This window comes from Herpailurus yagouaroundi, unplaced genomic scaffold (genome assembly GCF_014898765.1).
Source record: "Herpailurus yagouaroundi ecotype Mexico unplaced genomic scaffold, PumYag 208, whole genome shotgun sequence".
In the NCBI taxonomy this organism is placed as follows: domain Eukaryota; kingdom Metazoa; phylum Chordata; class Mammalia; order Carnivora; family Felidae; genus Herpailurus; species Herpailurus yagouaroundi.
Window position 1 is genome coordinate 1530305 of NW_024412439.1, and position 23284 is coordinate 1553588.

General features: G+C 56.9%; 1 protein-coding gene across 1 annotated transcript in view; it reads left to right on the plus strand.

Annotated features, from left to right (window-relative positions):
* MYO15A (myosin XVA) overlaps positions 1 to 19527 on the plus strand; it is a 52679-nt gene extending 33152 nt beyond the window's left edge. Inside the window, exons 43-64 of the mRNA XM_040453030.1 lie at positions 276 to 351; positions 676 to 791; positions 879 to 997; positions 1794 to 1935; positions 2255 to 2366; positions 2455 to 2529; positions 3010 to 3188; positions 3833 to 3948; positions 4222 to 4294; positions 4562 to 4634; positions 4890 to 4963; positions 5208 to 5290; positions 6761 to 6891; positions 8310 to 8404; positions 8658 to 8735; positions 9028 to 9124; positions 10142 to 10302; positions 11359 to 11492; positions 13473 to 13606; positions 13933 to 14066; positions 15238 to 15378; positions 18428 to 19527. Coding sequence (XP_040308964.1) covers positions 276 to 351; positions 676 to 791; positions 879 to 997; positions 1794 to 1935; positions 2255 to 2366; positions 2455 to 2529; positions 3010 to 3188; positions 3833 to 3948; positions 4222 to 4294; positions 4562 to 4634; positions 4890 to 4963; positions 5208 to 5290; positions 6761 to 6891; positions 8310 to 8404; positions 8658 to 8735; positions 9028 to 9124; positions 10142 to 10302; positions 11359 to 11492; positions 13473 to 13606; positions 13933 to 14066; positions 15238 to 15378; positions 18428 to 18529 — 2445 coding nt within the window. The 3' untranslated portion in view covers positions 18530 to 19527. The remainder of the gene's footprint in view (positions 1 to 275; positions 352 to 675; positions 792 to 878; positions 998 to 1793; positions 1936 to 2254; positions 2367 to 2454; positions 2530 to 3009; positions 3189 to 3832; positions 3949 to 4221; positions 4295 to 4561; positions 4635 to 4889; positions 4964 to 5207; positions 5291 to 6760; positions 6892 to 8309; positions 8405 to 8657; positions 8736 to 9027; positions 9125 to 10141; positions 10303 to 11358; positions 11493 to 13472; positions 13607 to 13932; positions 14067 to 15237; positions 15379 to 18427) is intronic.
* Positions 19528 to 23284: the final 3757 nt, after the last annotated feature.

Here is a 23284-nt window from a genome sequence, read left to right on the forward strand (position 1 = left end):
GATTGTCTGCGTTAGATGGGACTCAGAAGTCAAATCCGAGCCCTACCATGTGGATGAGGAGACTGAGGCCTAGGAAGGGCAGCCCTGGTTGTGGAAAAGAGGAGAAAGGGGAGGGTCCTCAGTAAATGAGATCTGATTCACACAGATGACCCCACTGCTCTACCAATAGGACCCTCTACATTCCCACTCACCCTGGAACTGTCCAGCCTGAGTTCCCAGCTGGGGTGGGGGTGGGGGGGTCCCACGAGCTCCCTGCGTTTGGCCCCTTCCCACAGATCGTCCACGACACACTGTCCGAGGCCTGCGTGCGCATCTCCGAGGACGAGAGGCTCAAGATGAAGGCCCTGTTTGGTACCACAGGGGGAGGGAAGGGACATTGCTGGCACAGCCAGCCAAAGCCAAGCCGGCCCTTTCCAGAGGACGAACCCAGCCCCATTTGCCTCCCAGACACCCCTGGCCTCTTCCATGGCCAGGCTGCCACTCTGAGTTCAGTTTTGCCTAACACAGCGTGTGGCCCTAGTCATCCTGTCTGTCCGTGGATCTTAGTTTCCCAGTGTAGCCAGTGAGGACACGCTTTTCCAATACGTTCTTGCTGGGTGTCAGCCTCCCTCCCTGCAATGTGGGCTGGCGGGGGAGGGGAGAGACCCATCCCTGACCTGACCTGGCATCCCTCAGCCCAGAACCAGCTGGACACGCAGCGGCCGCTGGCAACAGAGAGTGTGAAGCGGGCCGTGGTCAGCACCGCACGCGACAGCTGGGAGGTCTACTTCTCCCGCCTCTTCCCAGCCACGGTGCGAGCCCCCTGCCAGCCCCTGCTCACCCAGAGGCTTCAGGGATGAGGCTAGGAGACTCTCACATGTCCCTTCTCCCCACCCCAGGGCAGCGTGGGCACTGGCGTGCAGATCCTAGCTGTGTCCCACACGGGCATCAAACTCCTGCGGATGGTCAAGGGCAGCCGGGAGGCTGGTGGGCAGCTGCAGGTTCTGCGCACGTACAGGTGACCGGGAGGCAGGCAGGCGAGAATGGGGTCAGCTGGAGACGGGGTTAGCGGACTGGCATTAGCATTTCCGCACTGACTCTTTCCCAGCCAGTTACCGAGTGCCTGTGATGTGCCAGGCTCTGTGCCAAGCCCTATAAGCAAGCCCATTTTAGAGATGGGGAAACCGAGGCTCAGTGAGAAAAGTTGCTCTCAGGTCAGCCAGGAAGCGGATGGGCTGGGAGCCCATTACTACCCTCTCCTGCCTTTCAGACCGCACCTCAGCCCTGCCCTCACAGAGCTCACTGTGCAGCGAACGGTGTCTGTGTTGTGAACAGCCAAATTTTAGTGCAGCCGGGAAAGGAAGGGTGTTCTGACATAAGACCTCACTGAGTCCTTGGGCCCCCTCCCCTGCCAGCAGCCCCTTTTGTTCTCTGTCACACAAGGACAGGAGTAGAGCCTTGTTCATCAGTGGCGTGAAAGATGCAGAGAACTTGGTCAGTAGGTGAAAGAGATACGTGTGTGGGCAAAACCAGGGGGGTTGGATCAAGAGGCAAAAACAAAAAAAAGAGAGAAAGGCAAAGGGTAGTGAGGGCTGGAGTGTCAGTTCAAAGGGTGATGAGAAGTGAGCTGGAGCCACAGGCAGGATGGGGAGGGGAGGCTGGGCAAGTTGTCAGGTCCCCCGGTGGCAGGGGCAGGGGGGCTGAGGCGGGGCTGGGCTTTGGGAATGGTACAGGGCAGAATGAGAAGGATGGGTGGGGAGGAGGGCACCTCTGGCCAGGGAGCCCTGCCTTCATGCCACTTTCCCGTTCTCCAGCTTTGCGGATATCCTGTTTGTGACCATCCCCTCCCAGAACATGCTGGAGTTCAACTTGGCCAGCGAGAAGGTCATCCTCTTCTCAGCCCGAGCCCACCAGGTCAAGACCCTGGTGGATGACTTCATCCTGGAGCTGAAGAAGGTCAGGATCGCCCTACAGATGCCCCCCTCCTCAGGTGCTGGGTCCCTGGCCCCAGTGGGGAAGCTCAGGTGAGGGATGGAATGGGTAAGCCCTGTGCGTGGACTCTGGTGCCTGGGTTCATCTGATTCGGGTCTCCAGTGCTTTACATGGCCCCCCTTCTACTTGCACAACGCCCTTTCCTCTCTCACCTGGGGAATGTTCCCTTCCCTGATGAATCAGGAAGGAATACCTATGGAGGAGAGGAGCAGGGGAGTGGCCCCAGGCTTCTGGGAGGAGGGGGATGGACTGCAGCCCCTCACCCTGCCCCTGGCTGACGCAGGACTCAGACTACGTGGTCGCAGTGAGGAACTTCCTGCCCGAGGACCCGGCCCTGCTGGCCTTCCACAAGGGCGACATCATTCATCTGCAGCCCCTGGAGCCACCTCGAATGGGTCAGGGCCGTGGGACAGAGCGGGTACGGGAGGGGGAGGCTGGGCAAGGGGGCCTCCCTCCAGGTGCTGATACAGACTTCACCCCCAGGCTACAGTGCCGGATGCGTGGTCCGCAAGAAGGTCGTGTACTTGGAGGAGCTGCGGCGCAGAGGCCCTGACTTTGGTGGATATCCCCGATCCCCCCGGTCCGGTCTCCAATGCTCCCAAACCTGGAAAAGCTAAACAGTCTGCCCCGGTTTCATGCATTCACACTGCAGATGCTCCGTGGGGGTTTCTCGGTGCCCCAGGGGGGTCTCGCCCGGTCAGGTCTCCTCGGGTGCCTGCTCTGGCCTAGCCCAGCTCTCTGCCTCCATATCTGGATGTGGGGTCTCCATGAGTATTCGTGTTCCCACCTATGTGGCCCAGGTCTCTCTCTCTCTGCCTGGGAGTCTACAAGCACCGTGTTTTCTGCTCCATCTCCCGATGAGGGAATGTCTTCCCTTCCCCTGTTTCCTCGTCTGCAGATAGGCTCCGTGACATGCCTCCCTCACAGAGCACTGAGGCAGGGTCAAGAAGGTGCTCGAGTATACCTAGAGGGTCCCCTGAGTCCCAAGACGAGACCCTCCTGTTTGTCTCAGACCCTTTACCTCCCCTCCCCGCCCAGGCTGGAGGTTTGGGACCATCCACGGGCGTGTGGGCCGCTTCCCTTCTGAGCTGGTGCAGCCTGCGGCCGCCCCTGACTTCCTGCAGTTGCCAGCTGAGCCTGGCCGGGGCCGTGCTGCTGCGGTGGCCGCTGCGGTGGCCTCCACGGCTGCCGCACGGGAGGTGGGCCGCAGGAGAGAGGTGAGACCGGCAGGGCCAGGTGATGGGGCTGAGACAGCGGGGGTGGGTGGGTGGTGGTCAGCCGTCGGGCTGTGGAGGTGGACAGGAGCAAGGTCGTCCTGGCCGGGACAGGGCGAACTTGGTAGGGCTAGCCAGATGTGTGACCCATGGCATCTGACCAGAGGTGGTTGGAGGTGTGGCCAAATGGGGTAAGGATGGTGGGGGTCAGCAGAAGGGTTGTGATGAGGCCCGTGGGGCAGGACCAGCCTGGGGGCCAGCAGGTGGTCGACCTGGGAGGGGGTGGGGCCAGCCAAATGGGGCAGGGTCAGCCTTGTGGAATGGAACCAGTGAGGGGTGGAGTGAGGTAAAACTAAGAAGTGAGGGGCAGGGTCAGCTAGGACTAAGCAGTTGGGGAGGCCAACCCCAGGATGGGATGTGTATGGTGGGGGTGGGGGCAGATGTGGCAGGGCTGGGGGGCAGGGGGGCAGCTGGACATGTGGTAGGTGTGACCAGGCAGAGGGTGTCAGGACAAGTGAATGGCGGTGGGGCCAGATCAGGTGGGGTGGCGGGCAGCCTGAGAGGGTCTGGCCAGAGTCATCCTTGAGTGTGACCGGGTGTGACCGGGTGTGGCAGGGCAGGCCCTCTTAGCTCTGGCCCTCCCGCAGGGTCCCCCAGTCAGGGCTGGCTCCCCTGACCGTGCGGAGGACGGCCTGACTCTCCCACCGTACACGATGCTTCAGTTTGCCCAGAAGTATTTCCGAGACCCTCGGAGGAGACCCCAGTGAGTGGCGGCCCCACCCCTTATCCTCACTGTGAGGAGGGGAGGGTCTTTCTGGGGCTTCTCCCAGCCATCCAAGGCGGGGAGACCCCACTTCTGGCAGGGGGATGAGAAGCCACCCCGATGTGAGGTCGCCTGCGGCCTCCGCTTCTGGGGGCCATGGGAGCCTTCGTGCCTGGTTGACTGACATTGGGTCAAGAACATTCTGTGTGGCCAAAGGATGTAGCCAAAGGCTCGGAGACAAGACTTGTCAGTAGCACCTGTTTCCTGTTGCAGGGATGGCCTCAGGCTGAAATCCAAGGAGGGTCGGGAGTCTAGAACCTTGGAAGACATGCTTTGCTTCACCAAGGTGTCCAGCCCCAGGCCTGTTTCCCCATCTGTAAAATGATGACGCCAGAGCCCCCTCCCAGGCCCCTCGGGCAAACAGTCTTGTCCTCAGTGGGACCCCTCCCAGCCCTCAGCAGCCCAAGGGCCTGGATTCCTCCCAGGAGCAGCATCCGTCCCACTGTCAAGCCTGTCTCCTTTTTTGTGAGGGGGACTCTCCTGTCTCGTGTGGCCCTCCTCTTTCTGACTTGTCCGTCTGCCATCATGACACGGACCCTCCCTCCCCCCACAGACCCCGCTCCAGGAATCTCTCATCGAGCTCAGCGACAGCAGCCTCAACAAGATGGCCACCGACATGTTCCTAGGTGTGGGGTTGGGACTGTGGCCAGGGCCTTGGGTCAGGGAGGATCCAGCACTGTGTGACCCTGCTCATCCCACTTCTTTGGCCCTCAGAGTCTTCCCCTCTCCTCAACTCAGACCTGGGGACCCTTTAAGGGAAGAGGAGCCTCCCAGCTGCCTTTGGCCATGGCTTCCCAGGGACAGACCCAACCTTGGGATGCCCTGGGGTGAGTGGGCAGCTGGGTGTCTGGTGGCCTGAGTGGGACAGGTCTTTCCTACAGCTGTGATGAGGTTCATGGGCGATGCCCCGCTGAAGGGCCAGAGCGAACTGGACGTGCTTTACACCCTCCTGAAGGTCAGTCCAGCCGATTTTGTCAGATGCTTCCTTTCCTGCTGTGTGGCTCAGTTTCCCCATCTGTCAAAGTTTCAGGACACGGGGGTGGGAAGCCCAGAGAGGAGTACATCCTGCAGGTGGGGTGGGGGCTGGGGAAGGGACCCCAGGCTTCTCTCCAGGTGCTCACCCTGTTTTCGTGTGCCTGATGTGTATGGTGTGGGCCCTGGCATGGCCTCGGCATGTGACCTGGCCTGCCCTCCTTCAGCTGTGTGGGGACCATGAAGTCATGCGGGACGAGTGTTACTGCCAGGTTGTGAAGCAGATCACAGACAACACCAGCACCAAGCAGTGAGTGAGCTGGGCCTTTACCTCTGCCCTCTTGTCCCCACTCTGTGTCCTCGCTGTAGGAGGGGCCAGTTCAGCCTCTCACCTCCCCAGGCCTTCCCTCCTGATTCTCCCCCCTCATTCTCTCCTTCACTCAGTAGGCAGAATACATGTACTTGGAATTGCCGGGTCTGGGACAAGCCGTTGTCCTCTGAGCTTCAGTTTCCTCCTTTATAAAACAGCAGCAGTAATGTGTATGTCCAGGTTCCTGGTTGCACGCGACAGAAGCCCAGTTCAAGCTGGTTTAAGCAAAAGAGTTCAGGTGACTAAAAAGTCCAAACGTGGATTCAGGCATAGCTGGATCCAAGTGTCATTAGGAAGCCGTCTTTCTCTATATTCTGGATCTGCTTCTCTCTGTGTTCATAGCGTTCTTAAGTAGTATCTCCAATATGCTGGTAAGATACCAGCTCTGGAGACACATTTTCCAGCTCCGTAATCCTAGGGAAAGCAAGATTGACCCGATGTTTGTAGCAAAAATGACCCAAACCAGTCTTATTGGCTTACTTGGTCCCGTGGCCATCCCTGAGTCAACCACAATGGCTGGAGGACACAGAGATTTGACTGGCTAGTACTGGGCCAAATATTTGTCCCTAAACCAATCACCATATCCAAAGGAAGACCGAACCCTTAATTGGCCAGACCTGGACCAGATAACCATCCCGAAACCAAACATCATCGAGGCCAGCGGACTGCAGGGTTCTAGTTGGTCAGACCTGGCTCCCATGCCCATCCCCCAACCACAGTGACCTAGGGAGGCGCGAGTGTTTTCTTAAAGGAGCCCAAATGCCGTCCCCAGACACCAGCAGGTCCCCACAGATGAAAGCCTCACATCCAGGGCAGTGTGAAGGTGAATTACCGTGTCTTGCGGGATGAGCACCCAGCAAGTGCCCAGTGTGTGATGTTCTTGTTACCGCCAGAACCATCCTCCTGTCCCCGTCTACTCTACCTCCCCCACTTGCTCTCTATCCCCCCAGGAATTCTGGAAGCACTCAGCACATCCCCCTGTCCCTTCACATGCCCAGGCCTCCCCTACCACTACTCCGCACAGTCCCAGCAGGCACCCCCTTGCCCTCCTTCAAGGACCTTCACCCAGGAGCCTCCACAGAGGGATTCTACCGGGGAATCCTCGTGGGGTGTGTGTGTGTGTGTGTGTGTGTGTGTGTGTGCGCGCGCATGCGTACATGTCCGGCATGTCATGTCAAGGGCCTCATCTCCTACTCTCCCTATCTCCCACCCTGGCTTCCCGAGCAGATCGTACCTCCTGCATGGCTTTGGGGCCCACCCGCCCTCCTCTCACTGGCCAAGGAGGAGCATCCTCACAAGACAGGAGCTGCCCGAGAGCCAAAGAACTCCAGCCCCATCCTGGAGACTCCTGGCATGGCCCTCCAGGGCTGTGGCCACCCGCAGTGTGTCCCTGTGTGTGTGTTCCTGCAGGGACAGCTGCCAGCGAGGCTGGAGGCTGCTGTATATCGTGGCTGCCTACCACAGCTGCTCCGAGGTCCTCCAGCCACACCTTGTTCGCTTCCTCCAAGATGTGAGCCGGACTCCAGGCCTGCCCTTCCAGGGTGAGGGGCCTGTCTTCATGGGGATTGGCTGGGAAGCCAGCTGCGGGCAGAAACATAGAGGGCTTGGTCCCTCACATGCACATGTTTACTAGTATTAATTCTGTCCCCAAACATTTGCAGGGGTCCCACAGGGGCTGATGTGATGGGTTATCCGATCTAACGCAGAGAGTGGCATGTCAGGGAAGACTTCCTGGAGGAGGTGTGACCCTGGGTAGTGAGCACATGGAAGGGATTTCTAGGTGGACTGAGTGGCAGGAGCAAAGGCCTAGAGGTGGGAACGTGTGGCATGTGGGAGAAGGAAGGAGGTGGCAGGGCCTGGAGTATGGGGTGAGGCCCTGGTTCTCTGGCCATTGCAAATCAACAAGGGTCTTGGGTGGGTCTGGGCAGGGGTGAGGCGCAGCCGGTGGCAGGGTCTCAGCCTCTCTACTCTAAAAGTATGGAGGGAAGGGGCCGGTCCTCGGCCTTACCCCCACCCTTGTTTCCGAAGCAACCCCTGGATTTCCCCTTAAAAACGTTTAGGGCTCTGTGGTCCTCATGGCAGTCATGAAGAAGATAGGAAACCTCAATTTGTCTGCCTCTGAATCCTCTCTCTCTCTTTTTTTTTTTTTTTTTCAGTTTACTTATTTTGAGAGCGTGCACACAAGCAAGGGAGGGGCACAGAGAGAGAGAGAAAGAGAGAGAGAAAGAATCCTAAGCAGTCTCCGTGCTGTCAGCACAGAGCCCTATGTGTAGCTCGATCCCATGAATCCCATGAGATCACGACCTGAGCCAAAATCAAGAGTCGGACACTTAACTGAAAGAGCCACCCAGGCACTCCATGAATCATCCTCTTTGGTTTGGTTAACATTCCCAGAGTCTAAAATGAATAGACCCAGGTCCGTGAGGCAGGGCTCCCAGACCCATGAAGGCAGCAGAATGTGCCCTAGAACTCTTGCCTTGACCTCCCCAGAGCAGGGTGAGGGCACATTTAATACAGAGAAACAGAGAAACTTGGTGGAATCTTCTGTCCTGGACTCTTGAGTGAGGGAGGGCAGTTGGCAAGGGGGTCTCAGCTGGCAGGGGCACAACCACATTACCATAGCCATGCAGCCTGTTGGGGACATACCCCGCCAGTCAACAGCTGCAGGTGACGGCTATTTCCAAGGCTCCTAGGTAGCCAAGGGGACTGTGGGCTAGCCAAAAGGCTTTAACCACGTGAGCTGTGGGTTCGAATGCAGCTCTTAACCTCAACCAGCTCTCCAGCTCCAACCTTGGGCAAATCACCGTCCCTCCCTGAGCTGCTTCCTCAGCTATCAAACAGGAGAATAAATGCCCCATAGGCTGTGGAGAGGAGCCAGTGGGCTCATGGCTGGTGGCCAGAAGAGCCTCTCTGCCCCGCTGCCTACCCCGGGCAAGGCCTTGACTCCCTGTTTCTGTAGGGATTGCCAAGGCCTGTGAGCAGAACATGCAGAAAACCTTGCGCTTCGGTGGCCGCGTGGAGCTCCCCAGCAGCATGGAGCTTCGGGCCATGCTGGTGAGCGTGGAGTGGGGGGTGGGGGGTGGGGGCACGTCAGGATGAGTGTGAGACATGAGCCCTGTCCAGAGACCCCGTGTGCACTCACTGCTCAGAGATGTGCCATCAGGCCCTATCCGGTCCAGGTGCACAAGTGTTCCTGCACAAGCCTGTCCAGAGCCCCGTGGCTCAGGGACTAACATGGCAGGTGACAATTGCTGGCCCAGGTCCCAAGTCCTAGCCTCTCTCATCTCCTCCCTTCTCTTTGTCCCAGGCGGGCCGCAGTTCCAAGAGGCAGCTCTTTCTTCTCCCCGGAGGCCTTGAACGCCACCTCAAAATTAAAACATGCACCGTAAGTGAGGGAACGTTTCTGGCAGGCAGGTGCTGGAGGGGTCGGGGCACCTCAGCCTCTGGGGTGGACCTGGCTCAGAGTCGTACTGCAGAGGCAGAATTTGAATCCTGAGTCTCTCAGACTCCAAAAACGGTGCTCCTTCCCTGCATGAGGCTGATTGGCAGTCCTCAGAAGGATCCTTTGTGTCCCTGCAGAGGGCCTGAGGAACTCTGTGCTTGGGCTCCCGGGGCCTGGGTGGACTAGGAGGACAGGGATCAGCTTGGCTGGCACAGCCTCACCTTCCTCCCTGCAGGTGGCCCTGGACGTGGTGGAAGAAATCTGTGCTGAGATGGCTCTGACTCGCCCCGAGGCCTTCAGCGAGTACGTCATCTTCGTTGTCACCAACCGAGGTGAGCGGTCAGGAGGACTGAGCACACTGGGCCCGGCCTTGTAAGGCCCAGGTCAGATGCCACTTCCTCCAGGAAGCCCTCGCTGCCTTGTGTAAGAAATTTCCTGTGCGCCAAGCACCCCCAGCTCTGTACGTTTGTCTTGCCTACCAGACCCGAAGTTCATGGAGGACTGTGCCCTCCCTGACTCCTGCCTCTGCCCTTTCGGGCCTGTTCAGCCGGGAGCATGTGTGCCCTGCCCTCAGGGAGCTTATATCCTATTATTTTTTTCCTTTTTTTTTTTTTTTTTTAATTTGAAAGAGAGAGAGTGTGAGCAGGGGAGAGGCAGAGAGAAAGGGAGACACAGAATCTGAAGCAGGGTCCAGGCTCCGAGCCGTCAGCACAGAGCCCCACACGGTGCTTGAACTCACGAACTGTGAGATTGTGACCTGAGCCGAAGTCGGACGCTCAACCGACTGAGCCACCCAGGAGCCCCACACACAGTCGGGATTTAAACCCCAGCAGATTGGCCTCAAGAGTCTGGGCTTTATCGTCATGACACGTCCCTTCTTCAGTACGATGTTACTGAAGATACGGAATGGGGAGCAGAAATGTCAACGCAAGAAGGAAAAACTGAAACGTCCCTCACAGACTCAGACCCCCTCACCGGCAGGCCCCAGTCCTCCCCACCCTCCGCCCGTTCCAGGAACCCGGTGAGAGGTCTCTCCTGAAGGAGTTCTGGAGAAAGGCACCCATTGGTCTCATGACCTGAAGTCTGTTGTGCTTCTCCTTGTCCCCAGTGTCCTCTGGGAGGGGGCCGGGCTTCCTTTGAGCAGAACCCAGGGCACTTTCCAAGACCTCGGTGGGCTGCAGCTTTGACTGGAGTTATTCCCGTCCCTGGTCATCGACGTTCCACAAACACTGGGCACCCTGTTCCACAAACACGCTCTGCTTTAGGGAGGACTCCGTGTCCTGGAGTGGGGCCGCGGCCTCGCCGGGAGTCTGCACATAGGCTGTCCACCCGCCCCCGGCTCTCCACAGGCCAGCACGTGTGCCCGCTCAGCCGCTGTGCCTACATCCTGGACGTGGCCTCGGAGATGGAGCAGGTGGACGGTGGCTACATGCTTTGGTTCCGGCGTGTGCTCTGGGATCAGCCACTCAAGTTCGAGAATGAGCTATATGTGACCATGCACTACAACCAGGTCAGCGCCTGTGGTCCACTCTGCTGCTCTGGAACCTTCCAGGCGTCCCCGTGTGAAGTCAGACTGCACAGCCTTGGCATCTGGTGCCTTCATGTTTCCAGCCTCATTTCTAGCCCTGATGCCAGGCTCCCTTGCATGGACTCTTGGGTGCGGTCTGACCATGTCGCCCTCACTACCTAATTCGTGGGCCTTTCCACCCGCCATCGCTCCATCTGCCCTGTGATTCCTGCACTTGTGCTCACCTAAGTCCTCGCTGCCAGGGCCGCCCCAAACAGCACCTCTTCCACGAGGCGGCTCTGACTTCCCCTTTCCTCCTGACTTCCTCCTCTGAATGCACGATCTGTCCCTTGTCTAAACGCCTGACCAGCTCTTGCTGGCATTGTTATTTTTGTCTTCGTGTTATTCCCTTTTGAGATTCAGGTAAGTCAGGACCATGGAGTTTCCAAAACCTGGGTTCTCCCCTCCTGTGCTCACATTGGTGGGAGGGATCGGACAGAGGGCTCACGTTTTTGTCGAGCTGGTGCCAAAGCTTCCGCTATTCCAGGTACAGAATACTGCCACTCAGCCTTCACGGCCTCATGCTGTGGTGCTGTGGCTGTTGACGACCAGCCCTGTGCAGCCGGGCACGGGGTTAGTGAAGCTGCGGCCTACGGGCCAGCAGCATCCCTTGGGAACTTGGGAGGATGCAGATCCTCTCGTCCTGCCCCAGATCTAGTGTATCGGGGTCTCGCGGTGCTCCCTAGCATGCACAACTGGTGCGTGCCCAGTTTTCAGAAACCCCGGACCCCTGGCCATTCCTGAATGCTGCATGCATTCAAGAGTGTCCACGACACTCTTTCCCGGCCACTGTGGGGACTCCCACAGGGACCTCGATGCCATGGCCCCCACAGCTCACCCTCACGTGCCTATTCCCCAAAGCCCAGGGAGGGGGCAGGCTGCCCCAGCCCCGAAGCCAGTGGGACTGGAACTATTAAACTTGCACGTGTCCCCACCTTCCCCTCACGAAGGCAGGAGCGCATACCTGCCTGCAGGCCCTTGTGGAATTCTCCCCCACAGGTCCTGCCCGACTACCTGAAGGGCCTCTTCAGCAGCGTGCCGGCCAGCCGGCCCAGCGACCAACAGTTGCAGCAAGTGTCCAAGCTGGCTTTGCTGCAGCACCGGGCCAAGGACCACTCGTACCTGCCCAGCGTGTGAGCACCTGCCCACCTGTCAGCCTCCTCCCCCCGCAGCCCCCCACCATCCTTCGGGCCCTGGGCCCTACTCTTGCACCAGTGTCTGGGAAGCTGGCTGGGAAGGAGCGGCTGGCCTGGGTCTGGGGCTGAAATCTTTAGCCTCGCAGCGTGAGCTGGGACTCGGCCTCCTTCCACAATAGGTTGCTTCTGGCTGGTATTCATAGCTCAGAGAAAACGGGATGATCAAAAAGCTTTTGAGATACACGCACCCTGTGGCCACAGAAGCGTTCACCTCAGTGTCACCTGCAACAGCAACCCCAACCCCTGACAACAGGAGGTTCCTTAAATAAATTCTGGGGCGTCAGGCAGCCTTTAAGCCGACGTCCCCAAAGAGGTGATGAATCGGTCATCCTAAGACTTCTGGTCTCAGAATATTTTTACTCCCTTAAAAATAGGACCCCAAAGAGCTTTCATGTACGTGGGCTGCGGTATCAATATACTTACCCGCGTCAAAGTTGAAATTGATTTATTTAAATATTGATTTCTTATTTGAAAAATAAGTCTAACGTATTATGCTCGAACATAAATAATTGTGTGTTGTAATAACGTGAGCAGTAAGGATAACTCAAGTAGTGTAAATTCATATTACGCGTTAATGCAAACAACTTATAAAAAGCTGTATTTTCCAAAAAGAATTCAGTGAGAAGAGTGGCACGGTTTTACATTTTGCAGATCGCTTTACCAGCTGGCTTAACGGAAGGCCGTTGGATTCTCAGATGTGCTTTTGCACTCAGTCTGCAGGGATCTCACATGTCATGTGGCCTCTGGCAAATTCTCCTGCACATTTGTGAGAGAACGGGAGAGGAAAAGGCCAAATTATGTCTTAGCATTATTAGGCAGGTGGCTTTGACCTCCCAGACCCTCAGCCACACCTCGAGAACCCCTGGGATGAATAATAGTAAAGGTGACGTAGGTACGGTGTATGTCCAGGAGCTCGTAATACAGTAAGTGCTCAATATGTAAAGCTCTTTTTTTATTATAATTTTAAGCAAAAGGCCAAGGGAGCACATAAAGCTATAACCCCAGTCCCGGAAAACAAAACTCTCACTGAGTTTTCCTTTTTGGAAGGCACTCTGCCTGCGTTACCTCAGGTAATCTTCCCAACTACACTGTATTTTCCCCCTTTACAGATGGGAAGACTGAGGCTCACAGAGGTTATCGGGCTCACTGAAGCTTACCCAGTAAATCGTGGGGAACTGGAATCCAAACCTAGGGAGGCCAGGTCCAGATGCCAGGCCTTTACCCGAGCAGTATAAAGAAGGAAAGCTGTTGCCCCAGGGGTCTCTTGGGGGGAAGGAGGCTCCCCAGACTTTCTCCCAACCTTTCCCCAGTCTGTAGCCCAGGGCAGCTGGGATGGGCTGGCATTGCTGTTGGTGTTTCTCAGATGCCCCAAGAGGCCAAAGGGGGCTTCCCCGAGAGAGCCAGCGTGTGTCCGAGACAAGGGACTGGAGTAGGGGCTCTGATGGCCCTAGGGGTCCAGCCTGGGACCCAGTGCTTCTCTGCCCCATCTCTGACCAGCTGCTGGTGGTTGCTCTACCTACCCTGCTATTTCCCCCACCCTTGTGCGTCTCACCCCTGTGGCCTGGGCTTCTCTTCGGGAATCGGGGCTACAAAGGACTGACGCACCTTGGGTCCAAGCTTCGGCCCCCCAGTTCACCGAGTCACTGTGTGACCGAGGACTAGTCGGGGACCCTCTCAGAACCTCAGTTCCCTCTTCTCCAAACAGGGAGCCTAGTGGTACCAGCCAGGGTTATGGAGCGCCTGCTGTGTCCCAAGATGCTGAGCGAGCACTAGACAGCCAGCATTTAGCCTTCCAGGGAGGGTGCAAAGATCACATCCATTTGGCCTAACCCTGCCCCGCGGTGAGGATGGGCTGAGGCCCTGCACGGAGCACGCGTGGTGGTGGCCACTCAGGATCGCTTTTCCCTCCACGTGCAGGCGAGAGGTCCAGGACTACATCCCGGCCCAGCTCTACCGCACCATGGCTGGCTCGGCCTGGCTCAACCTGGTCGGTCAGCACCGGCAGCAGACGCAGGCGCTCAGCCCCCACCAGGCCCGTGCCCAGTTTCTGGGTAAGAGTCTGGGGCCGGGGGAGATCATCACGGGGTGCTCTACTGATGAGGGGGCCCGGAGGGTGGGGACGGAGGCACCTTTTTCTTCGCACCAAGGCATTTTCGGTGCCAGCCAAGCTGAGCCCCTGCCTGGACAGAACATTTTTCTAAAATTGCCATCAAGGCAGCACCTAGGCTCTGGGTGGCCCTGGGCAGCTGGGGCGGCTGGAGAGGTGGGGGGAGCCCCGGGGCGAGGACCCATACGCTGGACACAGCCGGGGGAAACTCAGACTGCAGTCTGGCCCTGGCCGCTGCCCTGACCGACCACCCCCCTCTCCCCACACCAGGCCTCCTCAGCGCCTTACCCATGTTCGGCTCCTCCTTCTTCTTCGTCCAGAGCTGCAGCAACGTGGCCGTGCCGGCCCCCTGCATCCTTGCCGTCAACCAGAACGGCCTCAACTTCCTCAGCACCGAGACCCATGTGAGTGGCCTGAGCCTGGCCCTGCCCCTCGTCCCCCTCTCCTCTGAGCCGCACTGCCTTCCGGGGGGCGGGCGAGCTGTGTGGCTGCGTGACCTCAGGCAACATCTCTTCCCCACCACGAGCCTCACTTGTCCATCTGGAACATGGGGATAGTGGTGCCCGCCCCACGGGGCTGTGGTGAAGGTGAAAGGTCAACCGTGAAAAGCGCTCCAACGGCGCACAATCTGCTCAGGCTGCTGTGACCAAGGTCCGCAGACCGGGGGCTCCAGCAGCAGACATTCATTTCTCACTGGTCTGGAGGCCGGAAGTGGGGGACCAAGGTGCTGACAGGGACGGTTTCCTCTGAGGCCTCTTTCCTTGGCCCGTAGATGGCCGCCTTCTCCCTGTGTCCTCACGTGGCCCTTTCTCTACGTGCGTACCCTTGGTGTCTTCCTCTTCTCGTAAGGACACCGGTCAGGTTTGAATTGAGCCCACCCTGACCGCCCCCATTTCAACTTCATTTCCTCTTGAAAGGCCTTGCCTCCAAACACAGTCACATTCTGAGGGGCTGGGGGTTAGGACTTTATTTGGAGGTGATTCTAGGAGATGCTGGAGTGAGGAAATGAGACCAGGAAGGGACCCCTCCCACACCTTGGGAACGCACTGTCTGGAAGAATGTGTTAGCAGCAAGTGGCCCCTGTGGGGACTGGCGCTCAGTTGAGCTGGGGGCCTCGGAGATAGCATGGAACACGCCCCATGGAGGATGCTCTCTGTTCTGGGGGCGAGGGAGCTGGGGTATCTCCCTGCCGTGTCGCCCTCTGTCATTAATCAAGGCATTAACTCTCATCGCTCTGGCTTTCCCTGCGTGTGCTCCGAGTTTGCTCCTGGGGGCAGAAAGAAAGCTCCAGACAAAGAGAGGCAGGTGCTAAGAAGCAGCTTTGATGTGAGGGTCAGGGCACCACTGGCATTTACTCACCCTCAGATCCCAAGCATTCAGGACAGTGCCTGGCACGCTGTTAGTGTTTGTTGAAGTCCAGAGAGGTAAAGCGACTTGCCCCAGGTCACCCAGCAAGTTGCTGGGGAACTGCTACTCCAGCCGAGACTTGCCTCCTGCTGATGTGATCTCAGGGGAGAGGCAAGCAGGGGTGAGACTGTCCCACCCACAAGCCTGTCTCCTCCCCTCCCCCTCCAGGAGCTGATGGTGAAATTCCCCCTAAAGGAGATCCAGTCCACTCGGACCCAGCGACCCACGGCCAGCTCCAGCTACCCGTATGTGGAGATCGCCCTGGGGGATGTGACAGCCCAGCGCACCATGCAGCTACAGCTGGAGCAGGTGACCCAGCCCCGGCACCCAGGCCTTGTCACCCGGCCCCTCCCTTCATTCCACTCACCAGGCTCTCCGCTGGGCCTGGCTCTATAGTAGGTCAGGTCCTGACCGTGCCCCAGACAGCGTCCAGCCCAGTGCTGGGGACAGATCTAACCCAACTGAGCATAGAACTGCAGGTCATTAGGGTGGTCTCCCAGTGAAACGTCTTGGCAGGGAAAGAAGGGCCTAGGTTATTTGCAGTATATTGAGGAGTTTGATGGGGAACAGGGGAGACACGGGCAGGGCAGGGGAGGTCTTGAAAGTCCTTAAATGCCAAGCTAAGAATCTGGGGCATTCTCCTGAGGGCACTAGAGAGCCAGCCATAGAGGGTTGTTGAGAGGCAGAGACACAGGAAGTTTGAGGAAGTTCACATGGACTGAGGCTTGGAAGATGGATGGTGGGGTCTGGGTTTGAAGGGAGGGAGGGGGAGTCCCCGTGTGATAGACAAGGAAACGCAGGTCCACCTGCCCTGTACCTTCCCATATTTGCAGCAATTAATGGCTGCTCCTTAAAAAGCATGACTGACAGGCTCCTTTCCAAGTCTCATACCCCTGGAGTGAGAGTTCGCACCCCACTGAGAGAGAGGGACAGGTGGGATCAGGGCTAGGGCCTTGCCAGCCTCCCACACCCCCTCAAGACCTGGGCCTAGGATCAGCCCCCACGCGAGGGCCTGCCTTGGAGGGGCTGACTTCTCAGGGCAAGAGGGAGGAACTCCCACCGCCCCAGCCCTGCCTCTGAGGGACACAACAGAGCCCTTTTGGCTCCCTGTGCCCCTTGGAGAGCCTGCAGCTCAGGACCGAGCTCCCCGGTCTGCTTCCTGCCACACCCCAATCCCACTTCTGCCAAGCTCACCACCCACCCTGGCCTTACGTTCTGGCCTAGCCTGCATCCCAGAACCCTCCTCTCTGAGCTCCCGGCACAGCAGACCTACCTTCTGCTCTTTCTTGGGCTCCTTTTTCTGCTGCCCCCTCTCCTGGATGACCTCTAAATGTTGCTGAGTCTGAGCCCTCCCTCCGGCACCCTTTCTGGCCCTGAGAAAACCGCATCTGCCGTGACAGCCCTCATCTTTCTGTCTCCTGCTCTGACCCCTCGTCCTCTCCCCGCGGAGACCAACAGGCCTCTCCACCTTACCTTGGAACCTTCCCAGGCACTCAGGCCCTGCCCTAGAGGTCCTTTCCATCCCTGTCCCCTCCTCTCCTCACCTCTCTGGCCTCTGCTCTCACCCCCTCCCCTCTGCTCACAGCCATAGCCTCTTCCAGCTCCCTGTTGCCAAGCTTGCCCTCCCCTCTCTGCCCCAGACCCTTTCTACTCACTGTTCCCTCCACCCGAGTGCTCTTCCCTGGTTTGTTACAGGGCTCCCTCCCTCCTTCCCTTTATTTGAGTTTCAGCACAGACATCACTCTTTCCAGAAGCTTTCCTGAGCCTCCTCCCTGATATATCACTATCTCCACCTTGGTAGACCTCATTATGGCTTGCAGATCAGTTATTTGCTTACATATTATGTCTCCCCCACCAGAACGCCAGCCCCAAGAGGCCAGAGCTGTGTCTGTTTTGTCCGTGTTGTGTCCATAGCACAGCAATGAGCCTGTAGTAAATGCTTAGTAAGGGGATAGTTGGATGGATGGTTGGAGGAGGCCTTTTTGGCTTTTCTACTTCCTTGCAAACCCCACTGCTGCCACTTCTGCCCCTGCCTTTGGCATGTTCGAGGTTGGGGGGGGACACATTCATTCAACACATAACCATTGAACATCTCTACATAGCAGGCCCTGCACTGGCTGTAGGGATACCGAAGTGACTGAGACCCCCTCAGCCCTGACCCTCATGGAGCCCCAGGTCAAAGAATCTCTTCAGTAAACCGTGGTCAGTGCTGAGAAAGGTATAGCTGAGCTATCTGGCATGTAATCAGCGAGGGCTTCTAAGAGGAGGTGATGTCTGAGTATAGCAGCAGTGCAGCCGACAGTCCTAGGTCCCCGTGTGGCCCACCTCTGACAGGGATCTCAAGGGATCTGAGGTCCACCCGCCCCACTTCTTCTTGAGCTTCAGTTTGCACCCCTGTCAAATGTGCAACAATCCCAGTAAGGCCTGGCATCGTAGCACGTGGGTGGCAGGGTTGGCTGGAGGACTGACTGGAGCAGAGGACGCCCATCATACGTACTCTGATCTCATTACGAGAGGTGGCCCCTCCCGGGTGGGGCAGACACCGCTGAAGTCAGCACGGAGCACTTGGGAGTGTGGCCTTGGGCCTCCTGCTACCTGGGTTCAGGTCCCCATCAGCTACCAGATGTGAGGTCTGGGGCAAGTGGCTTCATGGCCGTGTCCTCAGTTTCCTCGCCGGTGGAATGGAGTCTAAAAGCGTCTGCCTCATAGGGACACGGTGTGGACTAGAAGGGGTAAGATACCAGAAGCTGTCAGGACAGTTACAGCTCAGTGCCCTTTATGCTTACCTTCTCTCCGAGCAGCCCCTGTGCCCCCTGCCCCCGGAAGTCCCTGTGGGGATCCCACCACCACCTGGGTCTGAAAACCACACTCGGGTGGATTTGCCATAATTTTCTTCTGCCTCTTACTCCGTACCCCATCCAGGAGCCCTGAGGCTGGGCCACCGCTTATTCTAGGCTGTGGGTGCCCGTGTTGACCGCGGCAACGCATAGTTAGAAACTTACCACTCATTGACTAGAGTAAGATTTTTTAATCTTTAAAGGCTTTACACGTAATAAAATCTCACGGAATCCTCACCACAACCTGTGAGGCAAGCAAGCCCTGGTAAACTGGGACCCTACTGGCCCCAGGTCACACAGATCACACTCGGCAAGGCCAGAAGCAAACCAGATGCACTTGATCTCCTGCTTACTTACCCCTTCCAGCCTATTAACCCAACAATTCTCCCTTCCGGCTCCTCACACTCCTCCCAGGACCCTGGGGGAGGTGGGGACAAAGGTGGGAGCCACTGGTCCTCACCCCGAGGCGAGAACCCGGGAAGCGTCGGCGGGTGCGTGGACTCTCACGGTCTCTCCTGCAGGGCCTGGAGCTGTGTCGAGTGGTGGCTGTGCACGTGGAGAACCTGCTCAGTGCCCGGGAGAAGCGGCTTACGCTGCCTCCCAGCGAGATTACGCTACTCTGACCCGGCCCCCAGCCCTCCAGCTGCCCTCTGTCAGAAAGCTTGCTGTGTGGCCCCAGGGGAGTTACCGGGCCTCTCTGGGCCAGTGACCCCTGTAAGGGGCCAGACCCTTGGTGGAGGAGAGACCAAGAGGTGGTAGGAGGAATGACCCAAGTCCCCGGGAACCTGAAATGACAGATGCAGAGTTGGGATGGAATTTCAGTGTGCAAACATGGGTCAGATAACAGGAGGAACTTCCAAAGGCGGGGCTGTGGGGCCCTCTGTCACATACCCACTGTGGGCCCCGCCCCTGACTCCCACCTGTGCTAGAGAAGCCCCACACCAATGGCCCAGTCAAGTTGGACTTTGTGTGTGGCTTACCCACGTTCTGATGCTCAAATCTGCGCCACGTCCACATCTCAGCCCCTCATGCGTCCTCCTTGAGTGCTCCCCACGCAGCCGCTCAGCTGGGATTTGTGACCCTTGGTCATTTCTATGCAAAAACGTGTGCCTGGCGGCCATTCCTCTCTCCAGCCAGTTGGCCGAGGAGCTGGAAAAGAAGCCTAAGGAAGGAGGCAGGAATTGGAAGCCCAGCTGTGCCCCTGGCTCACTGCCCCTGAACAGAGCTTCCTGCAGAGACCTCTGTCCTTTCCTCTCCCTTCAGAGCCCTGTCCCCCAACTCCATACTCCTTAGGTAGCCCCAACCCAGTCCCCCGTCATTGGATGGGTCACACAAGTTTTGAGAGTGGTGTAGTGGAGGGAGAGAGAAGTTTTATGTCAGGGCTGGGGAGGAAGAAGTCTGGGAAAGGCTTCCCAAAGAATGGGACATTGGGGTTGGGTTTTGAAGGATGGGTAGGAGTTTAAGAATAGATGGAGGGGAGGGGAATGAACATTCCAAACGGCAAAAACAGTGTTTGTTCTCTACTGTATCCCCCAGAGCCTAGGACAATGCCTATCACAGAGTAGGCACTTGAAAAATGCTTGTTACCTGAAAGAATAAATAAATGTTGATGGAAAGTGTTGGTGCTTTGGGGAACTTGTGAAGGAGGGAAGCACTAGTCTCGGGAGAAGAAGGCCTGGTAAGTATGTGAGGGCATAAGTAGCTGGAGCCACGGTGCCCGAGGAAGGATTTATTAATTCCATCAATACCTATTTTTTTTAATTAAAAAAAAATTTTTTTAACATTTATTCATTTTTGCGAGACAGAATGTGAATAGGGGGGAGGGGCAGAGAGAGAGAGGGAGACACAGAAACTGAGGCAGGCTCCAGGCTCTGAGCTGTCAGCACAGAGCCCGACATGGGGCTTGAACCCATGGACCGTGAGATCTTGACCTGAGCTGAAGTCATACTCTTAACCAACTGAGCCACCCAGGCGCCCCTTAATTTTTTTTAATGTTTATTTTATTTTGGAGAGAGAGAGAGACAGAGCATGAGCAGAGGAGGGGCAGAGAGAGAGGGAAGAAGACACAGAATCCGCAACAGCCTCCTGGCTCCAAGCTGGCAGCACAGAGCCCGATGCGGGGCTCTAACTCACAAACCACAAGATCATGATCTGAGCCGAAGTCGGTCATTTAACCGACTGAGCCACCCAGGTGCCTCTCTATCTACCTATTAAGCACCTACTGTGTCCTAGCCAGCTGACAAGCCCTGGGAGTTGCCCACAGTTAAAGAACCATACGCCATGACAAAATCTGGGAGTGGGAGCTAGCTAGCTGATGAGGGGACGGAACAGCATGTGCAGAAACCCTGGAGGGGACATCACCAGTGGAGGACTTGAGGCTGAAGAGGCCGGCAGGGGGTACTGAGTAAGGCTTGCAGACTACACTAAGGATGTACGATTTCATCCCAAGAGTCACGAGGAGCCTTCAAAGGTTTTTCAGTGGGAGACGGGGGGAATCTGCTCAGATCATACTTTGAAAAGATCATCCCGGCCACAGAGCAGAGTGAATGTAGGGGACAGGGAGACCAAAGTAGGGGGGAAGCTACTGTAGCATCAGCTGGGAAACTCTGTGGTGCAGACACTGCTGGTGATGACAAGTGCGGAGGAGTTGTTATCTCTGGGGGATCGATCCGGCTGTCCCGAGACGGAAAGGTCAAGGAACAGCCCTTCACGCCCATACCGCAGGGCTGTCCCGCCTTCACCCGGCAGGCTGGCTTCCCCAGAAAGCAGCCTGGCCCTGACGTGAGGAGTCCAGTGCATATAGCTGATTGGGAACATGGGGCAAGTGGAAAAGAGGAGGCAGAAAGAGTGAGTTATCCATCGGGCTGCCCCTGCCACAGTCACTCTGCCCAGGTGAGAGGCGAGAGGCCTTGTGGGCTTCAGAATACAGGTGGGCCATGTGAGTGAGGCCCTTTGGAAGTGGCTCCTTGAGGTTGAGATGTCCTGCTGGTACGCATGGGACAGAGAGGAGCCTCTCAGCCCAGCCCTGGCCAGACTGCAGGTTGGTGAGCTGGACAGGTGAGTGAAGTCTGAGTTTTGGGGGTGGCCTGGTACATGGCACTGGATAACCGGAACACCAGAGCTTTTGGATTTCAGGACCTGGGGCTTAAGACATAAGGCTCGTGCTTTTTTTTTTTTTTTTTTTTTTTTTTTTTTTTTTTTTTTTTTTTTTTTTTGAGAGAGAGAGAGAGAGAGAGAGAGAGAACAGGGGAGGGGCAGAGAGGGAGAGAGACGATCTGAAACAGGCTCTGCGCTGACAGCAGAGAGCCCGATGCAGGGCACAAACTCACGAACCGCAAGATCATGACCGGAGCCGAAGTTGGATGCTTAACCAACTGAGCCATCCAGGTGCCGCATGGCTCATGCTTTTAATAGCTGTTCTGGAGACTCATGATAGCATCAGCAATTCAGGCCCTTGTAAAAGGAGGTAACAATCCCCACGAGGCAGGGTGGAGAGAGTTGGGGGTGACAGAGGAGTCAGTCCCTGCTGTGTTCCCCAGGCGTCCTAGGCCCCTCTGTCTGGGCCAGGACCCAGAAAGACAGGAACTCCAGGTAAGTGTGGGGAGATCCAGAGCGAAGGGACCAAGCCTCAGGGTTCCCAGACTAGTATGTGGTGAGAACAATAAAGGAGAAATGTCTAGGTGGCATGGGAGTCTGAGACAGTCAACTGGTAAAGGCTTGAGGTCCCAGATGGGTGTGACAGGATGTGCCTTATTTGGGCACCAAAAAGTAACCAGAAGGACTTCAGTGCTACCCCTGTGTGCAACAATAGGTTAGACTTGGTAAGGTTCTGGTGTCCAGATACTCCCCTCCCTGCCTCGGGGTGCCACCGCTGCCCAGAACCCACAAGCCTATTGAGAGAATCTTGGCTTGGTAGTTGAAGGTCCAGGCTGTAAAGCCAGAGAGGCCTGTGTTCAAAGTCCACGTTTGCTGATTAGCTGTGTGGCCTTTTGCAAGCTCCTTGCCCTCTGTGAGCCTCTACTCCCTTCTTTGGAAACTGGAAACACTGACAGAAGTGTTAGAGCAAATACCTTCTAAGTGGTCATCGTTGGGGCCAGCATAGGATACAAATAGATGTCTGGGGTGGGGAGTAATTTTTTTCTTTAAAAAGCTCATTCTTACCAAGTTTTTACTCTGCACCAGGCATTGTACATATACTGACCCATTTATTTTATTTATTTTTTTAAATTTTTTTTTCTTTTTCAACGTTTTTATTTATTTATGGGACATACAGAGCATGAACGGGGGAGGGGCAGAGAGAGAGGGAGACACAGAATCGGAAACAGGCTCCAGGCTCCGAGCCATCAGCCCAGAGCCTGACGCGGGGCTCGAACTCCCGGACCGCGAGATCGTGACCTGGCTGAAGTCGGACGCTTAACCGACTGCGCCACCCAGGCGCCCCTATACTGACCCATTTAACCCTCCAAGTACCCCCAGTTAGTTGGTACTATTTTTGCTATCTCATATATGGGAAAACTGAGGCCCACAGAAATGAAGCAGGTGACCACTAAGCCTAGCCAAGATTCAAACACAGGCACGCTGGCTCCAGAGTCTGCTCTCTCTTGTGAGGCTCGGAGAGGTGAGGGCTCTGGCTCTAGAAGTCAGGAAGGAGCACATGGAAGTTTTGGATGAGGTGCCTGGGATGGGAGGGGTTGTTGAGACCTAGAGCAGAGATGAGCCTCATTTTTGCCTGGGTGAGGGGAGCTGGGCTCCACAGAGGAGACGCTGGGAGTTTTTCTCCTTACCGAGATGGTAACCTCTCTGTCAAGCAGGTGTGCGAGAGTCCAATGCCCTGTTAGAGGGCAGTTTAGGGGTGGGTGCTGGGCTTTCTAAGAGCCCAAGCCTTAACAGGCTAATTGCTCATCATGCAGGAAAGGAGGCCCTGTGCGGGCGTTCACACAGTATGGCCCAGGCAGGACTGGAGCAGGAGCCCAGGCCACCTGACCACAGCCTTGCCCACTGGCCACTTTCTCACTACCTGTAGTTGCCTTCCTACCACCAGCACCAGCACCAGCGCCCCACTAGGCTGTGTCAGAAAAGAGCCAGAACCGGACTTACTAGAGGCTGCCCCATTTTCCCCTGCACCTGCTATTTCTTGGAAGGTGGCCCAGCAGGGAGCCTGGGGATGGCACCAGGTGTCCAGGATTCCCGGTCTCACAGGCCCTGATGGCCTGGCCTTGCCTGAGTAACTACACATGCCCCATCTCCCGACACGGACCAGTAGGCCCTTCAGCTTGGAAACTGAGACCTCGACTACCGATGTGCAGTCTCCTTAACACACACACGACTGTGTTTCATTCTCACAACTACCATTTGAGATGGGTACTAATGTTCCACTT